Source organism: Passer montanus, unplaced genomic scaffold, assembly GCF_014805655.1.
Source record: "Passer montanus isolate IOZ18808 unplaced genomic scaffold, ASM1480565v1 scaffold53, whole genome shotgun sequence".
In the NCBI taxonomy this organism is placed as follows: domain Eukaryota; kingdom Metazoa; phylum Chordata; class Aves; order Passeriformes; family Passeridae; genus Passer; species Passer montanus.
Window position 1 is genome coordinate 653,766 of NW_024370263.1, and position 18,907 is coordinate 672,672.

General features: G+C 47.5%; 1 protein-coding gene and 1 long non-coding RNA gene across 5 annotated transcripts; one reads left to right on the top strand and one right to left on the bottom strand.

Moving 5' to 3' along the window:
* Positions 1-471: 471 nt before the first annotated feature.
* On the bottom strand, positions 472-18,184 carry YDJC (YdjC chitooligosaccharide deacetylase homolog). Of its 3 annotated transcripts, none has more exons than XM_039724269.1 (6): positions 17,843-18,184; positions 12,915-13,087; positions 5,064-5,223; positions 4,306-4,405; positions 3,237-3,504; positions 472-1,882 (listed from the first exon to the last, which is right to left on the bottom strand). In XM_039724269.1, exons 2-6 carry the CDS (start codon positions 13,070-13,072, stop codon positions 1,576-1,578), a joined length of 993 nt encoding a protein of 330 aa, XP_039580203.1. In that variant the 5' UTR covers positions 13,073-13,087; positions 17,843-18,184; the 3' UTR covers positions 472-1,575. The 3 variants fall into 3 exon arrangements, with proteins under 3 accessions (XP_039580203.1, XP_039580201.1, XP_039580204.1); XM_039724267.1 differs by lacking the exon at positions 17,843-18,184 and adding an exon at positions 13,176-13,412; XM_039724270.1 differs by lacking the exon at positions 17,843-18,184 and adding an exon at positions 13,176-13,406 and having other exon boundaries at positions 3,237-3,414.
* Positions 5,233-17,442, top strand: LOC120509543. 2 transcript variants are annotated; one of them, XR_005629291.1, is made up of 5 exons: positions 5,233-8,640; positions 8,992-9,045; positions 12,077-12,279; positions 14,412-14,928; positions 15,144-17,442. It is a non-coding gene; the product is annotated as an uncharacterized LOC120509543 (long non-coding RNA). The 2 variants fall into 2 exon arrangements; XR_005629290.1 differs by having other exon boundaries at positions 5,233-9,045.
* Positions 18,185-18,907: the final 723 nt, after the last annotated feature.

An 18,907-nucleotide genomic window follows, 5' to 3' on the forward strand; every position in this document is an offset into this window, starting at 1 on the left:
ATCAGAGCCAGCCCAGCGCTTAGAACACGGGGCACTTCAAATGTTTACAATAAGGTTTAAAAGCATCCGTGAGGACGCGGTGGCAGTTCCACACCCTTGGAGCTGTTCCAGCAGCGGCTGCAGTGCGGCCCGGGGGGCGCGGGGTGGCGCGGGCAGGGTGAGCGCTCCGGTCCCGGTGCCCCCGGCAGCGGCTTCGGGGCCGGGGCTCGCCAGGGGCAACGTGGCCTGCTCCCGCCGGGGCCCGGCTCAGGCATCGACGGCACTTCGTGTAATAGAGGAAAGAATCGGGGAAAATACTTTCTGCAGCATCCTTCATTTCCTGCTTGTACAGGACAAAAACTTCCACGTGTTACAGGAAAGGTCAGACAGTTCCCATTAATGACAGAAAGGGAGGCCCTTCCAGCGACGTGGGAGCAGACAGGTGAGTGGGATTAGTTCACTGATGAGATGTAATTAAACCCAAAAGCCTCCTGAAGCTTTGCAATAGAAAAGGTCTGAGTTTATTTTTCATTTAAAAGAATAATGATGATACTGATATTTTTTATATTAAAAAATACGGTTAGCAAAACCAATTATGTTAAATAGATCACTCTTGTGCAGAGAATTTTTCCCCATGTGAAAGTCCTTACAGGAATGACAGGGCTGCAGTTCAGAACATAACACAGCACTACTGGTACTTGTTGGACCTTGAATGCTCTGGTGACAGGAATAAAAGGGACAAACACAGGGACCTTCTCCGCTCACAGCCGTGCTCGTGGTTTCCTGAGGGGCAGTGGGTGGTGCAGGAGCAGTTGCTGCTGCTCTCATACACAGCAGTTACTGAAATAGAAGATGGGTCAACAGTTGCTGCTCCTGCAAAGTCATCCAAAAAAGAAGCCTCTCCAAAAGGGCTACAGCTACGGGGGGGCTTAACACCAAGAGGCAACGTAAACAGGCAGACACAATTCCTGCGGGCTGAGGCGGCTCCGGGAGGTGGCTGCAGACCCTGCTGGGCCACAGGTGACCCGACTGCTGTGACCAGAGGAAGGCTCTGAGGGTGACGTGTCCCTGCAGCCCTCACCTGCCCCTGCAGCCCTCACTGTCACTGAGCAGGTACGAGTGGAGGGGCTCCAAAGCAGCACCCGCTCCCCAGCAGGGCTCTTGTTTTGCCGTCGAGTCTGAAAGGAGAAGGGCTCAGACCCCTCAGGGTGCTGTGCTGCAGGGTCACAGCCAGCTCTGTCCCTGTGCTGCTCCTTTGCTGGCAGGAGCCGAGCCCTGGGAGCGTGTGCTGCACTGGGGCACTGTGGAGGGGGTGTCACAGGAGGAGTTTGGCACATTTTGAGCAGATGTTGTGGCCTTAAAACTGCAGCTGGGGCTCTGGGGTACTGCCTGGAGCTGCTCACAGGGTGGTGGTGTCCATTCCCAGGCTGTTCACAGCTCCTGTGAGCTGTTCAGGGACTGTGACACTGATAACAGTGAGTTTCTCTGGATGTTAGCAATTGCCTGTCTTCAGAGGATGGATGGATGGATGGATGGATGGATGGATGGATGGATGGATGGATGGATGGATGGATGGATGGATGTCTGCTCATTTATTTAAAGATCTTTGAATGAACACAGCTGAATGTTCCTGCTTTTGTAATGGCTCTGCAGCTCTGGCTTAATTAACGTCTGGAGCTCATGGAGGCGTTCCCAGGACTGTGAGAAGTCGTCGGGTCCTTCCCCGCAGCCCCCGACGGGGGGCACGCTGGGGTAGCCCGGGTGCACCATCAGCTCGATGGCGGCGCTGCTCCGCGGGGCCCCGGCCGAGAGCTGCAGCACGGCGCTGTCGATGGCGCTGCGGACGCTGCTCACAGACATGTTCCTGCCCATGGTGCTCAGGCCGATGTAAATGTCTGGCCACCTGCAGCCACAGGAGGGAACGCTGCTGTTAGTGCTGAAGAGGCAGGCAGAGAATTGTGTTACATCCAGTGGATTAGGGATCAAAATTTACCTAAAATTTAAGATATAAAATTGGGAGGAGTTTTAAAAAACTTTTAACTATAAACAAAAGTAAAACCAGGACTTTTTCCGACTGAAACCAGGATCCTATTTCAAGCAGCAGTTCTGCAGGAACAGCAAGGCCCAGCACAGCCCCAGCACTGTGTTTGGCATCTGTGAGCTCACAGGTACATTCTACTGTACCAAATAAAAGCAAAGAGCAGTGCTACACTGAGAAATGCCACACTATCAAAATTAATTAAGCCTGAATAATAACCCTCAGCTAAGTAGAAACAAAAGTGACTGAAATAAAATGGCAACCACGCAGCTAAAGAATTCTGCCAAAATACATCAAAGAACCATAATGACTGGACAAAATGTTACTCCTAGAGGACACCACCTACATGCTGGTTCTTAGCTTCACACATTCTTTGTTCAAGTCTGGCTGTGTCAGTTCTAAGTGTGGCCTGGACAAGTCCAGGAGAGCTGAGACACTGCACGTGAGGGCAGAATGAAAATGTTTTCAGAAGAAATCAAGGCTGGAGTCTTTATCTCAATGATCACAGAAGAGCCCAGCTCAGCTGTTCTTGAGAAGGGGATACCAAAAAAATAAAAAATCCCAGAAGATAATGTTTCCAGTGGACTGAGGAAGTAATGACATCTGCCCCAAAGGACAGGTGACTGCAAGGGTCTCTACTGAAAGGCCTTTAACCCATAAAACACTGTCCAAGCTTTTAAGAGAAGGGTTTTACTGGGGGAAGGGCTGAGCTTGCAGGGTTTGGCCCCTCGGGTGCAGGACACTGACAAGGGCTGTTTGCTTACAGCAGTGATCACAGCTGTGGTGCTACCAGCTCTCAGAGCTTCCCTTAACAAATACCTGCTTCTAATTAGTCTCATTCCTGCTACTTAAAACTTTCTCTACTACAACAGGAAGATGAAAAATTAGTTCTTAAATGCTTTCCTTAGATAATACTTTTAAAATTCCAGCATTGATGCAGCATTTCTCCTGGTATTCCAGATGCTGGGCTGATGCAGCTCCACTAGAAAGGCTGAGAAGCAGAATAGAACATTCCTTTTCAAGTGGAAAGTGACTCATGTCTGTTCAAACAAAACTTCCTAAGCCCTTGTGCCCCAGGCACTTTTGTGCTCCTCCTGAACCTTTCTCTAAGTCCAAAGAGGAAAGAGAAAGATGGTGTTCCATTTTTGGAAGATGCTATCAGGAACCGATACAATCTTAATGTTTTACTAGAAAAAAGGATGAGTAATACCTGTCTTACCTTATTCCATGCTTTGTAAACACATCCACTGTGTTAAAAGAATCTTCTTCTACTCCCAGGTAAAAGTCCATCAGGGATGGTGGAATCCAGTCACAGTTCTGAAGGCCTGGCTCAATGGGCACACGTGTGTACTTAATGCCATATTCCTCTAACACCTCTGCAAAGACATGCCTGACCTCTGGAAGCAAAACCAGAACTGCAGTCAGGAGTTGGATAAGCAGCTTCTCGTGTCCCCTGCAAGCTGTCAGCACAGAGGCTTCTTTCCTTTCTGTGTTTAAGAAAATAAAATTCCATTTGGTTTATCTTCTGCTGAAATCCATCTGTATGGGAGTCACCTTCTATACTGGAAACATTTCTCCCTGAACTTCTGCTGTAGGTGCCTTGTCATTCTTCCTTTCAGCACTGAGCCTTTAGTCCAGCCCCCTTCTAAGTGAGTGACTCTGGTCTTAGAGTGCACCAGAGGTGTCTGCAGTGTCAGGAACAAATTCTTCATCAAGTCCTTGCACAGCCAGAGCAATGTTACCTGGAGGCAGTTAGTACTGGAGTGGGAAAACCTGCATTCTTTTCTCACTCCATTTTCCATCTCTGTACCACAATAACTTCATTTGCAAAAGAAGGACAAAAGATCCTTGCTCATCTCTAAAACTGAGACCTGCAGGCAGGGACTGGGGTGGGAACACAAAGGACAGGATGGAATTCTTGTAGCACCTGAAAGAGCCACCAGCTATTGCAAGCTCCAACATTGCAGTTTAAACTGGCCAGTCTGCTGCTGCCTTTGGTCTGCCTCCTTCAGTGTGGGTGAGAACATGGAATTAGGGTGCTGAGGAGAATTACTGAGCCTTGGAGGAAGAGGTGTAACCTTGGCCATTTGTGTCATTCATGTCCTGGTGCTGCTATGGGAGGACCCAGGGCTCCAAGCAGGGTTTGGGTCTGGGCAGGACTGTGGGGCCAGGTGGGAACCCTCAAACTGCAGCTGCCAGCAGGTGTCTCGTGGTGGGGGAGCTGTGGCAGGGGGAGTCCCCTCTGAGCTCACTCTCTCACCTGCTTGGTGCTGAGATTTCCTTCTTACCTGGGAGAACATGGACGTGCTGGTGCCCATCCATGTGAGGAGGCAGGTGACCTGTCAGCTCTTGGAACAGCTCCACCTGGGCCTTTAGCTCCTGCTTCACCTGTGCAGCACAAAAGGGTCAGAGCAAGACCTGGCAGAGGCTGAGAGCAGGTGAGTGAAGGGGCTGCAGGGAGCCCACAGGCAGGAGGCAGGACCCAGCTCTGGGAAGCAGAGGGTGTACAGGGCTGTGGCTCTGGGCTGTGGGTGTACAGGGATGTGCAGCACTGCTGGGCTACCCAGAGCCTCCTTGGGCACAGGGCTCTTTGTGGCACTGCTCATGGGGATGTTTTGAAGACAGAGGGTATTTGAACACCCATTTCTGTTTAAAATGGATGCAGTTTAAAATGCATGTTCATCCTTGCTCATGGGACAAAACCAGCCACCTCCCTAGAGGACCAAAACTTCTCACAAGCTGATGAAAAGCCTGGTACCTACTTAGGACTTTTCTGTCATTTACTCTTTACTGATCTCTAGGTTCTTTGTAAAAACCTGTCCCAATGCCCCTTCTACCTCCTCAGATAAATAGTTAACAGTGTATACAGGCACTGAATCAGGGAGGAGTGGGTTCTCAAAGGCTGCAGAGCAGCTCAAGCTGCACAGGCAGCACGAGCAGGGCTCATCTTTAAGCCTACTCATAGCTGGGATCTGGGATAAATGCAGGGATAAATGCAGGCTGATTTGTATCAGGAAGGTACAAACTGTATGTGGCTTTCTCCTACCTCTGACATATTCAGGAGACCTTTTGACAGAGCTGTTCTGAATCCCATTTTTCCATGGAAGAATCCATCCTGGTTGAGCAGAGAAGAGTTTGTCTTGAGCACCTCACACACAGGGGAGCCCTCGGAGAGGTTGGCATGCAGGCCTATGGGGATGTTGTATCTGGAAGAGAGTGAAATGTCTGCCAAGCTTTGCCCCTCCCTCACTGCGGTCAGAGAGGGGGAGATTAAAGTGTAAGAACCAGACTGATCTTAGAGGTGTTGCAGTACTCACTGCAGTACATCTTTGAATCTCTGCTCTGCCAGAAAGGATGGCAGAGTGACCCCAACCAGAGCAGGCATCTCCAGGTAAGAACCCTGAGCACTCTACCCAGGGCCAGCCTGTGAGTGCCCCCAAACCCTGGCTCCAGCACGAGGTATCTTGGGCTAAATGCTGTAACTGCACTGCAGGAACTGCAGTCACTGATAACCAACTGAAAAATCCAGATCTTGCAGCTTTTTCTAAAGTGCTCCACTAGCCCTTGCCAGGTATCCCTTTGAGTTGTTCACCCTGTTAAAGATGGTACATTTATGAGATATTTGAGTTTCTCTTGATGACTCCTAAAGCTGCCCTTCAGTAGAATCCAGTTATTTATACCTAAGCAGTGCCCAAGGAAGCTGTTATGGCAACAGCACAGGCTACAGGTGTAAATACAAGGGGCTGCAGCTGGAACTGCCTGCAGTGGCCAGGCTTCTGTCTGCAGGAGCAGTCACTCAGTGAGTGGCTGTACAGAGCATCTCCCTGGCACAGCCAGAGCAGGAGTAGTGCAAGGAGGCCACAGTGAGGTGCAGAGCCTGGCTAGGGAGTCACAGGGGTATGACTGATTACCAGTTGCACACTGTAAGATTCTTGGAAAAAAAGAAAAGGAACTATGGAGCTGGTGTGGCTGCAGAGCTGCCCTCAGGGCTCAGCAGAGTGCTGGTGTTTCCTTCTTGGTCTGTGCTTGGATTCCCCTACAATGAGAACAGGACTTGTGCATGCTTGGATTTGTGCTGGGTCTCATTAGCATTTCTGGAAATCCTCAGAATCAGTAGCCAAAATGATGCTTTGAAAGTTTTCCCAAGACAAGCCGTGGCCTCTGGCTGACCCGGTGAGTGGATGACAGAGCTGCAATGTTCCATCTGTGCTGCCCAGTCTGAGTCATGGTGCAGAGTGAATTTCAAGGCAACAAGTCTGTGATGCTTTAAATCCTTCTTGGAACTTCTGCACGGAGCTGCTAAAAGTGGGTGTGGTCTGTCCCTGACACAGCCCTTGTACCACAAGGAGAAAACAAAAACAATCTCCGTTGAGGCACAGGGTGCAAAACTGAGACCTTGCCCCTGTCTGACATCTGAAGCTGACTGGTGAAGCACCAGCCCACTGCAGACAGGACTGTGGAGGGACTGGACCAAGTCAGAGCCATTTAGCTCATTCAGGTCCCAAGGCTTTGGCCCTTGAAGGACTGAAAGCCTTTTTTTCCTGGCTCTTCCATGTCTTGTGACCCAGGTAGATGGTGCAGTCAGTTGCTAGATGCTACTTCTCAAAGACATAAATGTTAGGAGTTAAATCGTATGCACAGCTCTGTGGAACAAAATTAGTCCATTGTGTGATTAAGGAGCTGGAATGTTTAATGGAGCAAAACAGCTCCAGTGGAGATAAAGGTCCTCTCTGGCTTTTCTGATCTGGTGATTTCTGGGCAGCAGGGCCCGATTGTTTCACTGATGATAAATGTTCATCCCAGTGGGGCCTGAGCACATGTGCACACCAACTCCTGGCTAACACAACACGTGGGAGGAGTGTCACTGGGGTGATGGGGTGACAGGCTGCAGGGCAGCACAGCAGGCAGCCACAGGGCACAAGGGGTGCTGAGGCAGGAGGGTTCCCCTCCATCCATGACCAGCTGGGCACCCTGCACTAGTCCAAAGGCAGAGGGGAAGCCTGTGGTTTTGTTTGGGTTTTCTTTTAGAAATCCACCCGAGATTCTTTATTCTGTCTCTGGGAAGCTCTTACTGCCTCAGCTGGAGTATTATTTATACCACAGCCAGTGCTGCTTGCAAGAAAAAAAGGATTCCTGTGTTACCATGAATCAGCAGATGGACTTTTTCTGTTGAGTACTCTCTTCCTCATGTGTTGTGGGAGGGCAAGAAATGAACAGCTGAGCCTCTCAGTGTTGTCTCCCAGGAGCATCAAATGAACTGCCTCCAATTGTGCAATGCCTCAAATGCTGTGAGGGAGGCTGTTTCCAGGAGCTTCTGACAGGTGTGGGACACCAAGGAGCCAAGGGCTGCCCTGAGGAACATGAGAGCAGCTCCTGGCCAGGGCCAAACCCAGCCCCAGAGCTGGGGAATGTGCACAATGTGGAAGTGCAGAGAGAGCTGGCCTTGTCCCTGGGTAAGAGGAGACCCTGACTGTAACATTAGAGCATGTTTCAGAGCCTTGCCTAACACCAGCTGAATATCTTAATAGTTTTCTGGTGGAGTCAGTCCTGGTTTGACAGACTGTGCATGCTGAGGCATCTGCAGAGTAACTGCTTGTGTTTAATGGCTCTGGGACTGAGGCACTGAAAGCAAAACTCAAAGTGCTGCACATGAGAAACTTGTTCAGAAATATTCATCTGTGGGGGGTGCACAGAAGAAGGCATGCTGGAGGGTTGTAAGGAGAAGGACAGATCAGGAGGTACAGCAGAGTTCTACTGCAAGCTCGCAGGGAGAAAAGTCAAGGTGCAGCAAAATCCTAAAAGGCCCCACTTTTCAGAGCACATATGATTGTTTCTGCTACAGAAATATACTTTGTAGTTGCCCACATCTTTCAAAAGACTGTAAAATAGCTGCTAATTTGTTGGCTGAAATACTGAAGCAGGGAGCAGCAGCTCAAGCAGCTTACACAGCATGTGATGCTGCCCTGGGACCAGAGCTCAGCTGTTGTGGGTTTGGCCTCACACTCCTCTGCCCAAGCCCTTTCCAGATGGGACAGGGTGAGCCCTGCTGGTCACTGCTGGTCATTAACTGCTAATTGCTCACACAAGATACAAAATAAAAGGATTGGCATTGGGCTTCAGGCAACGGTTTTGTTTCTGCACACAGCTACCATTGCCAAAACAAAATGATGTGAAGAATCTACTTGGTGTCCCTAAATCTTTTTTAGAGACTCTTTTTAAGCTGCAATGACCCTTCCCATCTGTTTGGAGAGTTTGCAAGTCTGTTCCAGTGCCCAGGGAATGCAGAGATGAAGCAGGATTTAGCAGAGGAGTTCACTCCTGATAAAGGCAGAGGACACTGGCTACAGGTGAGTGCTCCTACAGCAGGAGTTAGACTGAGCTGCTTGAGAGCTCTAGAAGAGGTTCAGACCACAGAGGTCAATGCACTGGAGAGCTGTTTGCACTGAAAGTTGGCTGTTACCTCTGTGGGTCTCTTCTCAGCATTCTCTGTAGAGGTGGGGAGAAAAAAAGGAGAGACTTGTGCAGGAGGAAATATCCTTACAGCAGGTGCTAGAAGGAATTCACCCTGGAAAGATTTCTGAGTCAGCACACCCAGTCCAGTTATCAAAGAGAGAGGAAATACAGTAAGTTAAACTGCTTAAACTGCTTCCTTTTCAAGTAGTTGCTTGTTTTGCCACACGAGTGCTCTGAATAAATGTCTCTGCTGAGGCAATGTGCAGCTGCAATCCCTGTTCAGTGACCCTGGAGGTGGGCACTGCCCTGAGTCACTGTGCTGGGTGGATGAGTGCCAGTGTCCTGGGTGCTGCCTGGCCATGCCACAGCACAGCTCCATGGCTCTGGGAATGGTGGGATTTGCCAAGCACTGTTCCAATTGCCTTGCTGAAAGCTGGATGCTCTGGCATAAGCATGGCACTTCACCCTTTCCCCTAATGGGTAAACAGATCCCACCTTCAACACCTATTTGTGTCATCCAGGAACCTGCTGATCATCAGGTTTCAGCCCAAGTGTGACCCAAGCTGGAGCCTCGTGTAAGTATCTGTATCTCATCATCTCACTTCAGTGAACACCCAAGTGTCTGAAGCCAGACAAAGCAAGGCTTTGAGTAAAAATGTGCACTTCTTAGTTTCCTCATGCTGGCATTTGTATACTCTCTCACACACACTTTTACCATTCAGTAATACCTGTCTTTCATCAAATAGCATATTTTCTTGCTCTATTACTGCTAAAAACCTATTTCTTCCGCCAGAAATGCTCTAAAGCCTCTGCAGTGTTGAGAGCTGGTGCTGTAACACAGCTTAGGGACCCAGGTCTCTGTTGTCACTGCATCTTTGCATCAAGTGCAGCTCCTGTGTCTGTAGCCTTGCATCAGTGAAATGGGCTGCTGCCAAGGAAGTCAGTGTGATCTGGGATTCTAGTGTAAGGCTTCAGATTGGGTCCCACCCCTATCCAAACAGCTCAGCAGAGGAACTGTCTGCTGTGTGATTAACAGTCACACACAAGGGTTGATGAGAAGGCATGAGAGATTTCTAAATTAGTCAGATGTTAACTAGGAGGGTCAGAATTAAGTCACAATTTACACACACATTTTGCAATTAGTGCTGATGGGAAAGAAAGTTAAAACATAGAGTAATTAAATGTGGCTTTGTTAGATCCCTCTGTTACATGTACCCAGATGTTGTGGGGGCTTTGGCTGATGTTCAGTATTTAAACTGCAAAAAAACACCCAGGAAGACTGAGGCTGTGTTCTAAAATATGTCACTCTTCATAAGCTATTTGGACACAAATGGAAAAAGGTCCTAAGGCTCAGTGACACCTGAGCTGTTTGATGTAAAGGGGAAGGGTGGGAGGATATAGCAGCAAACTGTCTTAGATGTCTCTATTTCTATCTCCAAGGAAAAATTAAGGCATCTCTTCATTTCAGGTTACAAAATAACCCTCCCAGTTTCAGGGAAAGGCTCTGGAATAATCACCAGGAAGTCTGGCTGACTTCAAGGCAGGGCCTGTTAAGTAGAAAATTGAGATTATATTATATGGATAAGCAGGAAATCACAGTCAGTCAAGGCCCCATGAAGAGAAAAGTTTTGAGTTACTGAAAAAACCCTCAACCCACAATGGCAGTCTGTTCTCCCACCTGCTGCTCTGGTTATGTTCTGCCCTGGCAGATGCTATCAATAGGTTTGTCATTTGGTGATGGATCAGACCTCTGCTGAAACTTCTCTGCTGCCAGAAATGAGCATGCCCCTTCTTTCAGCCCAGTTGTGACAGTGGATGAGGAAAGGCCAAGGTGCTGAGCCTGAATGTTAAGGAAGGTGTATTTTTTACTGCTTAGTTCTGCTGTTCTGCAGTTGCCTTGTGTTAGAGCTGCTACAAAGATCTGCTGACTATCATCACATGTCTGCCAAGGCTTTTAATCAACACTTAGGGCAACAGATGGTATACCCAGAAACTACAGGATTATTATGAAAATGAAAGGAAGAAAGACATTTCAGAGGAACTGTGTTCCTTTCTTAAGGATACTGAGTCCTAACATTGTAGGGCAGCATGAGGTGCTTAGGAAGGAAAAGTTGTCTACTTATTAATTAACTCTGCCTGTGTCCAATTAACTTAAAACCAGGTGAGGAGTGAAAGCTTAAGACTTGCAGTTACAAGCAATCATGTAATAGACAGTTTATCAAGAAGCCATAAAAGCAGTCCATCATTCTGACAATCCTGGCACCATGTGTGTGAAAGACCAAATTCCACAGCACTGAAATGTGCCCCAAGAAAGGAAAAGCTACTTGCTCCAAGCCTCTTCTCTCAGCTGGGGATAGATCCACTCTTCCTGCTTATGGCACTGGTCAAGGCTGAATAGGGGAAGACAAACATGAGGAGAAAAAAACCAGCAGGCAGACTTTCATCCCATAGTATAAAAAGCCTCAATATTTACAGTGGGATGGGAGATGTCACCAAGCAGGGGAAAGAGGGAATATTGCCAAGGCAGTCAAGCAAGTGACACTTTCCCATTTCTGCACCACAAGATGAGACCTCAATGACATTTCTAGCAAGTGTGACCTATTTGTCATCTGGGTAGAGAGAGTTTGCATCAGCCTTTGTAACATGAACAAACATCTCGGGGTGACACAGGGTTTGTTTACACACACAGGTGCCAATTAGCTGGGCCTGCATTACAACATGAGGAAACCTCTTCTCCACACCTGCTAATGCTCCTGCCAGGGCTGGGTAGGGTGAATACACCTGCAGGGAGTTGCACAAAGGAGGAACTGGAGCACCTGGGCTGCTGATCTTCAGAGCTGGCAGACATTCCCAAAGTCACCCTGCTTATATGCTCAGAAACTGATTTAAATCCATTTCATTCACACTAACAATTCAAAATTACATTCCCTCCCAAAAAAAATCAAATTGTAGCAGCAGGCTGCAGCCTCTGCTGTCCCCTGCCCTCCAACCTGGCTTTTCACACCCATATCAGCTGGCAGCACCAGTGTCATGACCTGGATTCAAAGATGGGTTTCAAACCCCTGATTACATGGCCTACTTCCTGGCCATGGAAATGAGGCCAGGTGGATTCTATTTTAAAAGCCTGCTAAAGACCGTGGCTAAAATAGCTGACAACATTACCACACCACTGGGGCTTAAAGGGTTTCACAGTGCCTGTGTGTCTGAGAGATGTGCTGGCTTTATCTCTGTTCTATGTTTCATTTACTAATAGGATTTTAGGAATCTTACTGGTGTTGTGCCTCTCCCCTTCTCATTCCCAGGCAGTTCCTCCCTCGATGTTTGTGGGGAATCTCTAGCCTTTTTACAGACTAGATTTCCACTAGCACAGCACCCTGGCTTTCCTCCACCACCCTACTCCAAAGAAGCTATCAGCAATTTTCAAGTACCCCTAAAACCACAGCAAACTGAGGAGAGATGCTCAGTGAGAACAAGGTCAGCAGGACTCTCATGAAACTCAGCAGCTGTGCTTGAAGCAGAATGTCTCAGTTCACTTAGCAGCAGTACAGCTCCTTTCCTTTTCTGCTGTTCTAAATTGTTTCTCAACCCTGATGTTCTCTCTTTCAGGAGATATTCCTACTTCCAAGCACCTGCCCACACCAGAGCTGAAGCATTAGCTGGGTTTTACCTCCTAAACACAAATAATGCTTCCTATTAAAGGATTTGCTGGACTAGACCATGAGACTTCCACATAGCATTTAATCCACTGCAGAGCTACCTATGCCAGCAGCCTCTGAAGTTGGTGAAGAAGTAAAGGTGGCAGGTACAAGGTATTGTCCCTTTTATTATGTATGCATTTTTGCAGATATGTTTATTAAGGACAGAATTAATAGAAATATTGCTGTGCTTTTTTAAAAAGTTTTACAGGGTGGGGGAAAAGTCAAGTTTTCCACTGCCCAGTTTTATAAATAAGCCTTTGCAGAATCACAGCCTTTGCCTGATTCTGCAATGAGCCTGGCTGACCTCGTGCTCAGCCTGGGTGAAATGGATCAATCAAATGAGATTTAAAGACTTGTGCTTTTATGCTCTTATACTTTTAGGGGTAGCAGATTGGTCTAGGTACATAATGTGTACTTTCCTTCTGATGATGCATTTTTAGAAGTGTGGAAGGAGAAAGTCTGACAAACCCAAATTCTACTAGTCAAATAATGGAAATGGAAATGGCTTTCTGTCCTGAGGGGGAGAAAAGGCACAGTGGCCAATACTAGAGAAAGACCATTACTGTATTACTTAGCAGATCACTGGTTTTACTATGAGGAGTCTTAGTAAATGTGTCTGAATACAGTTTTCTTATACCAGCCTGAGCTATGATACAGTGTTTATTCTGCGGCTACAAAATACTAATTTTTCCAGGCTTGGTTTTTCGTGGAGGCTGTCCACAAAGGAGCTAAAGAAAGTAGCTTACCTCCTTGCCAGCTTGGCTGCATCTGCTGCAGCACTTCCGTTGACTAGAAGGGACACGTTAGACACCGCACCAGCCAGGAAACACTCCACAATGCCTTGGTTTCTCCGAGGACAATAGCCGAAGTCATCTCCAGTTATTATTAACTTCACCTGAAGCATCCTTAGATGTCATCCCTGGCAAAAAAAAAAAAAGTAACAGGAGGTTAAACCGGAACACTCGGCAGCCTGCAGATCTCGGGCAAACAGGAAAAGACAGGCTTACCGCGGGCGAACCCAGCCGTGACTCAGCCCCTGACTAAGCCCTCCTGCTCCAGCTGAGCCCGCCGCAGTCTCGCGGCTCGCACGGGGCAGGATGTGCGTGTGGCCGGCGGGCTCGCACCGTCCCTGCCCGCTCCTCCCTGCCAGCCCCAGCCGTGCCCTCCCCCGCGGGGCCAAACCCCGGCGTGCACCGTGCACCGCTGGCGCTGAGCAGCGTGCGGAAGCTCGGGGACTGCCCGGGATGATTCGATCCATGCAGGGTGCGTCAGAGGGTCAAATTCCATCCCGGGCCCACCCTCGCCCGCGGTGCCCGGTGAAATGGCACGGGTGCGGATCACCTGAGGCAACCCTGCAGCCGTGACGCCTTTGGGCCACCGATGCCGGCTCCATGGGGCGCGGCCGCAAGGGGAGCGGGCCGTGTCCCCGGGGAGAGCCGGCACGGAGCGGCCTCGGGGGGCCCGGCCGTGCCCTGCCGCTGCGGCGGGAGCGCGGGCACGGCACGGCCCGCCCGGGGCACCCGCGCCGCTCTCCGTGGCGGTCGCTGCTCCAGACTCCCGAGGTGAGACCCGCCTGTGGCTCAGGGTGGGACAAGCAAGACCGTGCTCTGCGCTGGCTTCAGCGCAAAACTGATGATCCCCCTGATGCCACGGATATGTAACCCTGCAGCCAGGGACCGTCACAGCAGCCACTTGCTTGTTTTCCCCACCTTGGTTTGCTGCAGGGTACCCTCAGTCTGACTTCAGAGCTGCAGGGCAGCAAACCCTGGCCAGGATGTCCCATGGCTCTTGGTGCTGGGCTAGAGAAGGGCAGGGAGAGCAGATGAGAGTTTCACCAAGGGCAGCTTCTAACATGCTGTCATTCAGTGCTGGATGCAGCCAGTTCTTCATCAGGCTGCATGTAGAATCTTATTTGTTCTGGCATTAAACTGCTTTTTCTTACTGCAGAAAAGCTATTCTGGATCTACCAGAATGAAAGTGCCAAATACTCAGCTTGAAATGGAGAGTGGAAGATACAGTTAGCCTGTATTTTTCACCTGTGGAAGAGGATGAAGTTGTATCTAAGCAGAACAACCCCTTCTTGGTCTGTAGTGCTATCCCAAAACATTCACCCGTTTCTGATATTGCAGGAGAAACAACAAGCTCATGTTTGAGGTAGGGAGAATGGCAGCTTGGGAAGTGCCGTGGTAACATGTGCATGGATCCAGGGTAGCTGTCTTGATGTCTGCTGTAACTTGTTCCAGGAGGTGGGGATCATACTGGGACTAGACTCTTCCATGGATGATGGTGATCTCCACCTCTGAACCTGTGCCAGCATGGGGGTAAGTGCAGAAGCAGCTGACAAGCCAAGCACCGGCTTCCTGGAAGAGCAGCTGGAGTGAAATGGGTTGGAAAAGGCTTTAAGGATCGTTTCTGTGGGAATGGGCTGACAATCCTGCTGCTTAATTTATGTATAAAGAATGTATAAAGAAACCAAAGCCTCCAGGTGTCTCCTTTTTCAGCAGAGTTCAATTCCTAAAAGACAGCGAGCGAGCCCCTGCCCCAAAGTCAAGGACATGACTTGTAGGCACAGCCCGAGACTGACCATCTTCAGCAAAGCAAGGACCATCAGTTTGGAGACAGAAGCACACTTCAGCTGAGGAAATCGCACCCTTTTCACACCTGAAGTTTGAAACATCTGTCTGGGGGCATGAACACCTGTAGGAGTAGTGGTTTTCCAGATCTGTCACCTAACAAGGAATTTGGAATCACTGAGTTGAGGTAGGTTTCAGCCCTGTTGATCTTTAGGCTCTCATCAATTGCAGTCCATGTAGCAAACTGCTACCAAACTTTGTTTCCATTAGCCTGAGGGCACTTTGAGGGGCAGCTAAGTTTTGGACAATAATTTGTAAGTTTATTTTGCTACTTTGAAGGAGAAAAATAAAATCAGAATAGGTGGTAGCAATATTATTCATGGTAGAATTTGGTTCCTACAGGCCCCAAAATGGGCAGCACTGGGAGCACAGGAGACTTCTGCTGCACCAAGAGGGGACATCAGCTGTTGTCACTTATTCTTTCTTGCTCTTCCCTGCTCATGTAAATGAGCAATGACTACTGTAAATGATGGTGAGAGCTGGAAGACAGCCTTCTGCCTCTTCAGTGACATTTTCTCTTAGAAAAGAATTATATGAAACGAAATTCAAATCAGATCATGCTAAAATGCTGTAGACAACTTGCTAAATCTTCATTCAGGCAATTCCTGTGAGCTTTTCTGTTACTTGATAGTTGTATGGCTCTGTTACAGACAAGTTTTTGATGTTCTGTAAAGGTTTTCAGTGCCCTTGGCATTTCAGAGAGGATATCTGTGCACCTGCTCCTTGCTTCCCCTTCTGGGAGATGAACGTCACAGCCTGCCCACGTTCCCCAAGAGGCTTCGCTTACTGATGAGTGCTGTTTCTGCAACAGCTGAAGTCAGCACAATTCTGAAGTAATGGCATGAATCATAAAATAAGCACCTCCTCTCTTTGCCAATGCAAACTCTGGGGTTTTCTGCCTTTTTCTAGAACTGCCAGTGCTCCCTGACTCTGCACAGGTGAGAGGCACAACATAAGAATCTTAGACAAAGCTTGGCTTCTCAGCCTTCTTAACCTTAGTATGCATTTAATGCTATTAACAGTAACATCCTTCTTAAATATTTAATGCACTTCCTGGAGGCTTTTCTTTTCTGATTTCATATGTTTATCCAGCTCTCCTTCCTGCCACTGGAAGCAAATATTCCCCAGCAAGCAAACCTTGCCCCTGTGGCACATGCCCTTAGCAGCAGCGCTCCCTCTGCAGCCTGCACTCACAGCTGGCTGCCAGGGTAGCCTTGCAGCTGACCCCCACAGAGCCCAGAGGTGAAAAGCCCTTAAAATTCAACCTGGAGCTCAAAGGCAAGGCAGACTTCCTCTGGACAGCCTCTTCTCTGCAGTGAAGACAGGCACATTGGCCAGGATTCCTGGTGGAGCTGCATAAGCCAGGACAAGCACTAAGGAGAGGCTGCATCTTCCAGCTTAACTAAAAACACAGCCCTACCTCAGCTTAGCTGCAAAAGCCAGCAGGAGCCCTCACCATCTTCAAGTTCTTCCCTGCTTTTGAGCTTGAATTTTTTTTGCCTGAACTTTGAGTTAATCAGTAGAAATGCTGAGGCTTCCTGTATTTCACAAAAGTGTTTTCTAACAATTACTGCTTCCAACAAGGCATCTGTTTACACGTTGACATAAAAAAGTGTTTTCTTTTTCTTGTTCCCTTGGCTGCAGTTAGTTAGCTCATTTGGGATTACAATGGTAGCACAGTAGGACTCTGTCTTTTCCTTGCATGAAATTTTGTTGAAAGTGTGAACTCTAAAAGGCATTGAAATGAGAGAAAGTAAAATCCATTTTTTAAATGAAACGACGTAAACATTTTCTTATCTGTCCCAGCCTCAGAGGTTTTGTAAATCTTTGAAGTTCAGTGGCTTCTGTAGAAATGCTTAAACTACAGGTTTTCATCCATAGAACAGGTTCCTCCAACCTCCATCAAAAAGGGTTGAAACCCCCAGACTCTGGGGGATTTCATTCTGCTAAGAGTGAAAGGCTTCCCTGGTTATGATGTGACACAGGCAGGCAGTACCTGTCTCCTTCCTTCACCCATGTCTGAAAAACCTGAATTTACACCAGCACAAAATAATGCCTGGCAAGGTGTGAGGTCCTAGCAAGGTGGCTGAAAGGCAGAATTTGCCATTGTGACCTTCTCATTAACTTGACACTTGGCATTAAATTATGGAGGACTGCTAAAAGCACCAACCTCAAATCCCTCCTGATGCACCTAGGAGGCCTCTGGTCCTTGGTGATACTGTGGCTCATGGATGGTGAGTTTTTATCCACTTTCCCTTTTTTCAGAGGGTTATTTTCTCTCTGGTACATTTCCTTCAGTGTCTAATGTGTGGTAAAAATTAATATTTGAATATGAACTAAGCTACAGCATCTGTGACTTCTAACTGGGGTTAAGATGATGTAAAGCCTGCACATTCCTTTTCCAGATACCTTTTTCCCTGATGTTGAAGTCTATTAAATATACAAAGCCACCTGGTCACAAAAGAGTTGAGATAGGGAATATTTCTCCTAGGCAATTAAATGATGGGTCCAAAATAGGTACTGTTTAACTGTGCACATTAATAGCTAAACCTAGACTGTCTGATTCCATTAACTGTTTGATTGCATCAGGAATTCAGTTTGACCTTTCTGAAAGTTATTATAAAAGATGCATAGATGTTCTGTGGAATTTTCAGAATGACATTAATATTTGCCTTCCACTGAAACAGATGTCTAGAAGTTTTTTCAAATCCCATGAAGACCTAAGTTGTTTTAAAAGCTGCCTGAACTGATGCAACATACATTGCATTTTCACATTCTTGTTCTAAAATAGAACAAATGATCATCAAAACAACAATTCCAGTCCATGCCTACAAATTCTAAATAACTTCCTCAGCTTCAACTTACACTGTCTAAACAAAAGCAGAGTTATTGATTATTGCAAATGTTGATCAGGAGTCATTAAAAAAATTAAAGATACCAGAGGCAGGTCCTTAAGGGAAAAAAAGAATGAATTAATGCAAACATGAGTAACACCTCAGCACTATTACTACATAGGAAAGTTCATCTGGCAGATCACTCACAGTGATTGTTGTCACCTCCCAGCATCACTGAAAAATGTGAAAAATCCCAGTTGATGGAATGGAAATGCAGGTTAACTCCTCTGGCACTCTGAGGGGAGAGCCCCTGCTCTTGAAGGACAAGCATCAGGCAGGACAGTGGCTGAGACATGGTGACAGTGGCAGACACATTGCCAGGACTGCAGAACTTCCCAGGAAACCTTCTCTACCTCAAAGACTAGAAATAGAAGACAGCAATTAGAAAATATCAAATCTTCTCCCCCAGATGAAAAAAATATTCAATTTAAATATGTAAATATGTATATGTTAATACTTTTTGTGTCAAATGTCTTCTGCTTATTTACTTACTCTGCTTATTCTTATGTTACGTTTATATCTACTGAATGCAAAAATCTGAGTAAAGTATTTTGGTTATCTAACCCTTAAACAGCTTAGGTTGAGTGATAAGAAACTGGAATTGTATACATTTTTGGCAAGCCATTTTTTATCACTTGGATTTCTCCCCAGGTGACACATTCTGTCATTATTACTCCTGTTCACTGTTTGTGTGAGGCTTAGGGGTCACAGTTGGAAGAGCTCTGTTGTAAGGCATGCCAGTGGGGACAAATGTTTCATCTGAAGTGAGGTTTATAACCAGCTGTTCCTCAGTGTGGAGTGAAAGAAGGACACAGAAAAAGCACAGAATCTTTGCAGACCTGATTGTCTACAGCTACTCTGTTGAGTTCAGTACAATTCATCTTTATTGACATCAGAGAAGGGACCAGATGCAGAGAAAAGCCAATGGAAGAGCTCAGGTGGGCTTGTTTCTGTACCAGGTACTAAAGGCTTCAGAACTGTCCCTGTCTGTTTTGCCTGAGGTTTGTGTTGGTCTGAGAAAGAGCCCGGGTGTTGCTGCAGTGTTCTCCATAAATCAAGGGCTGTCTGTACCAAAAGATGCACCAGTACATTTTGGGGTGTAGGTCACACCCAGGAGTTGCCAGCTCTGCTGTCTTGTTGTCAATGACTGCTCCAGTCATGCAAAGCAAACAGAAAGTTTAAAGCATCTTAAACAAAGGCCAATATAAAAAC

Bases quoted from the DNA above. Each gene is read 5' to 3' on its own strand.
- YDJC (XM_039724269.1), bottom strand. From the start codon at position 13,072: ATGCTTCAGGTGAAGTTAATAATAACTGGAGATGACTTCGGCTATTGT. The intron at 3,505-4,305 runs GTAAGAAGGAAA...TCTTAAACACAG, and splicing joins GCACGTCCATGTTCTCCCAG to AAAGGAAAGAAGCCTCTGTG. The intron at 1,883-3,236 runs GTAAGACAGGTA...CTGTGGCTGCAG, and splicing joins TTTACAAAGCATGGAATAAG to GTGGCCAGACATTTACATCG.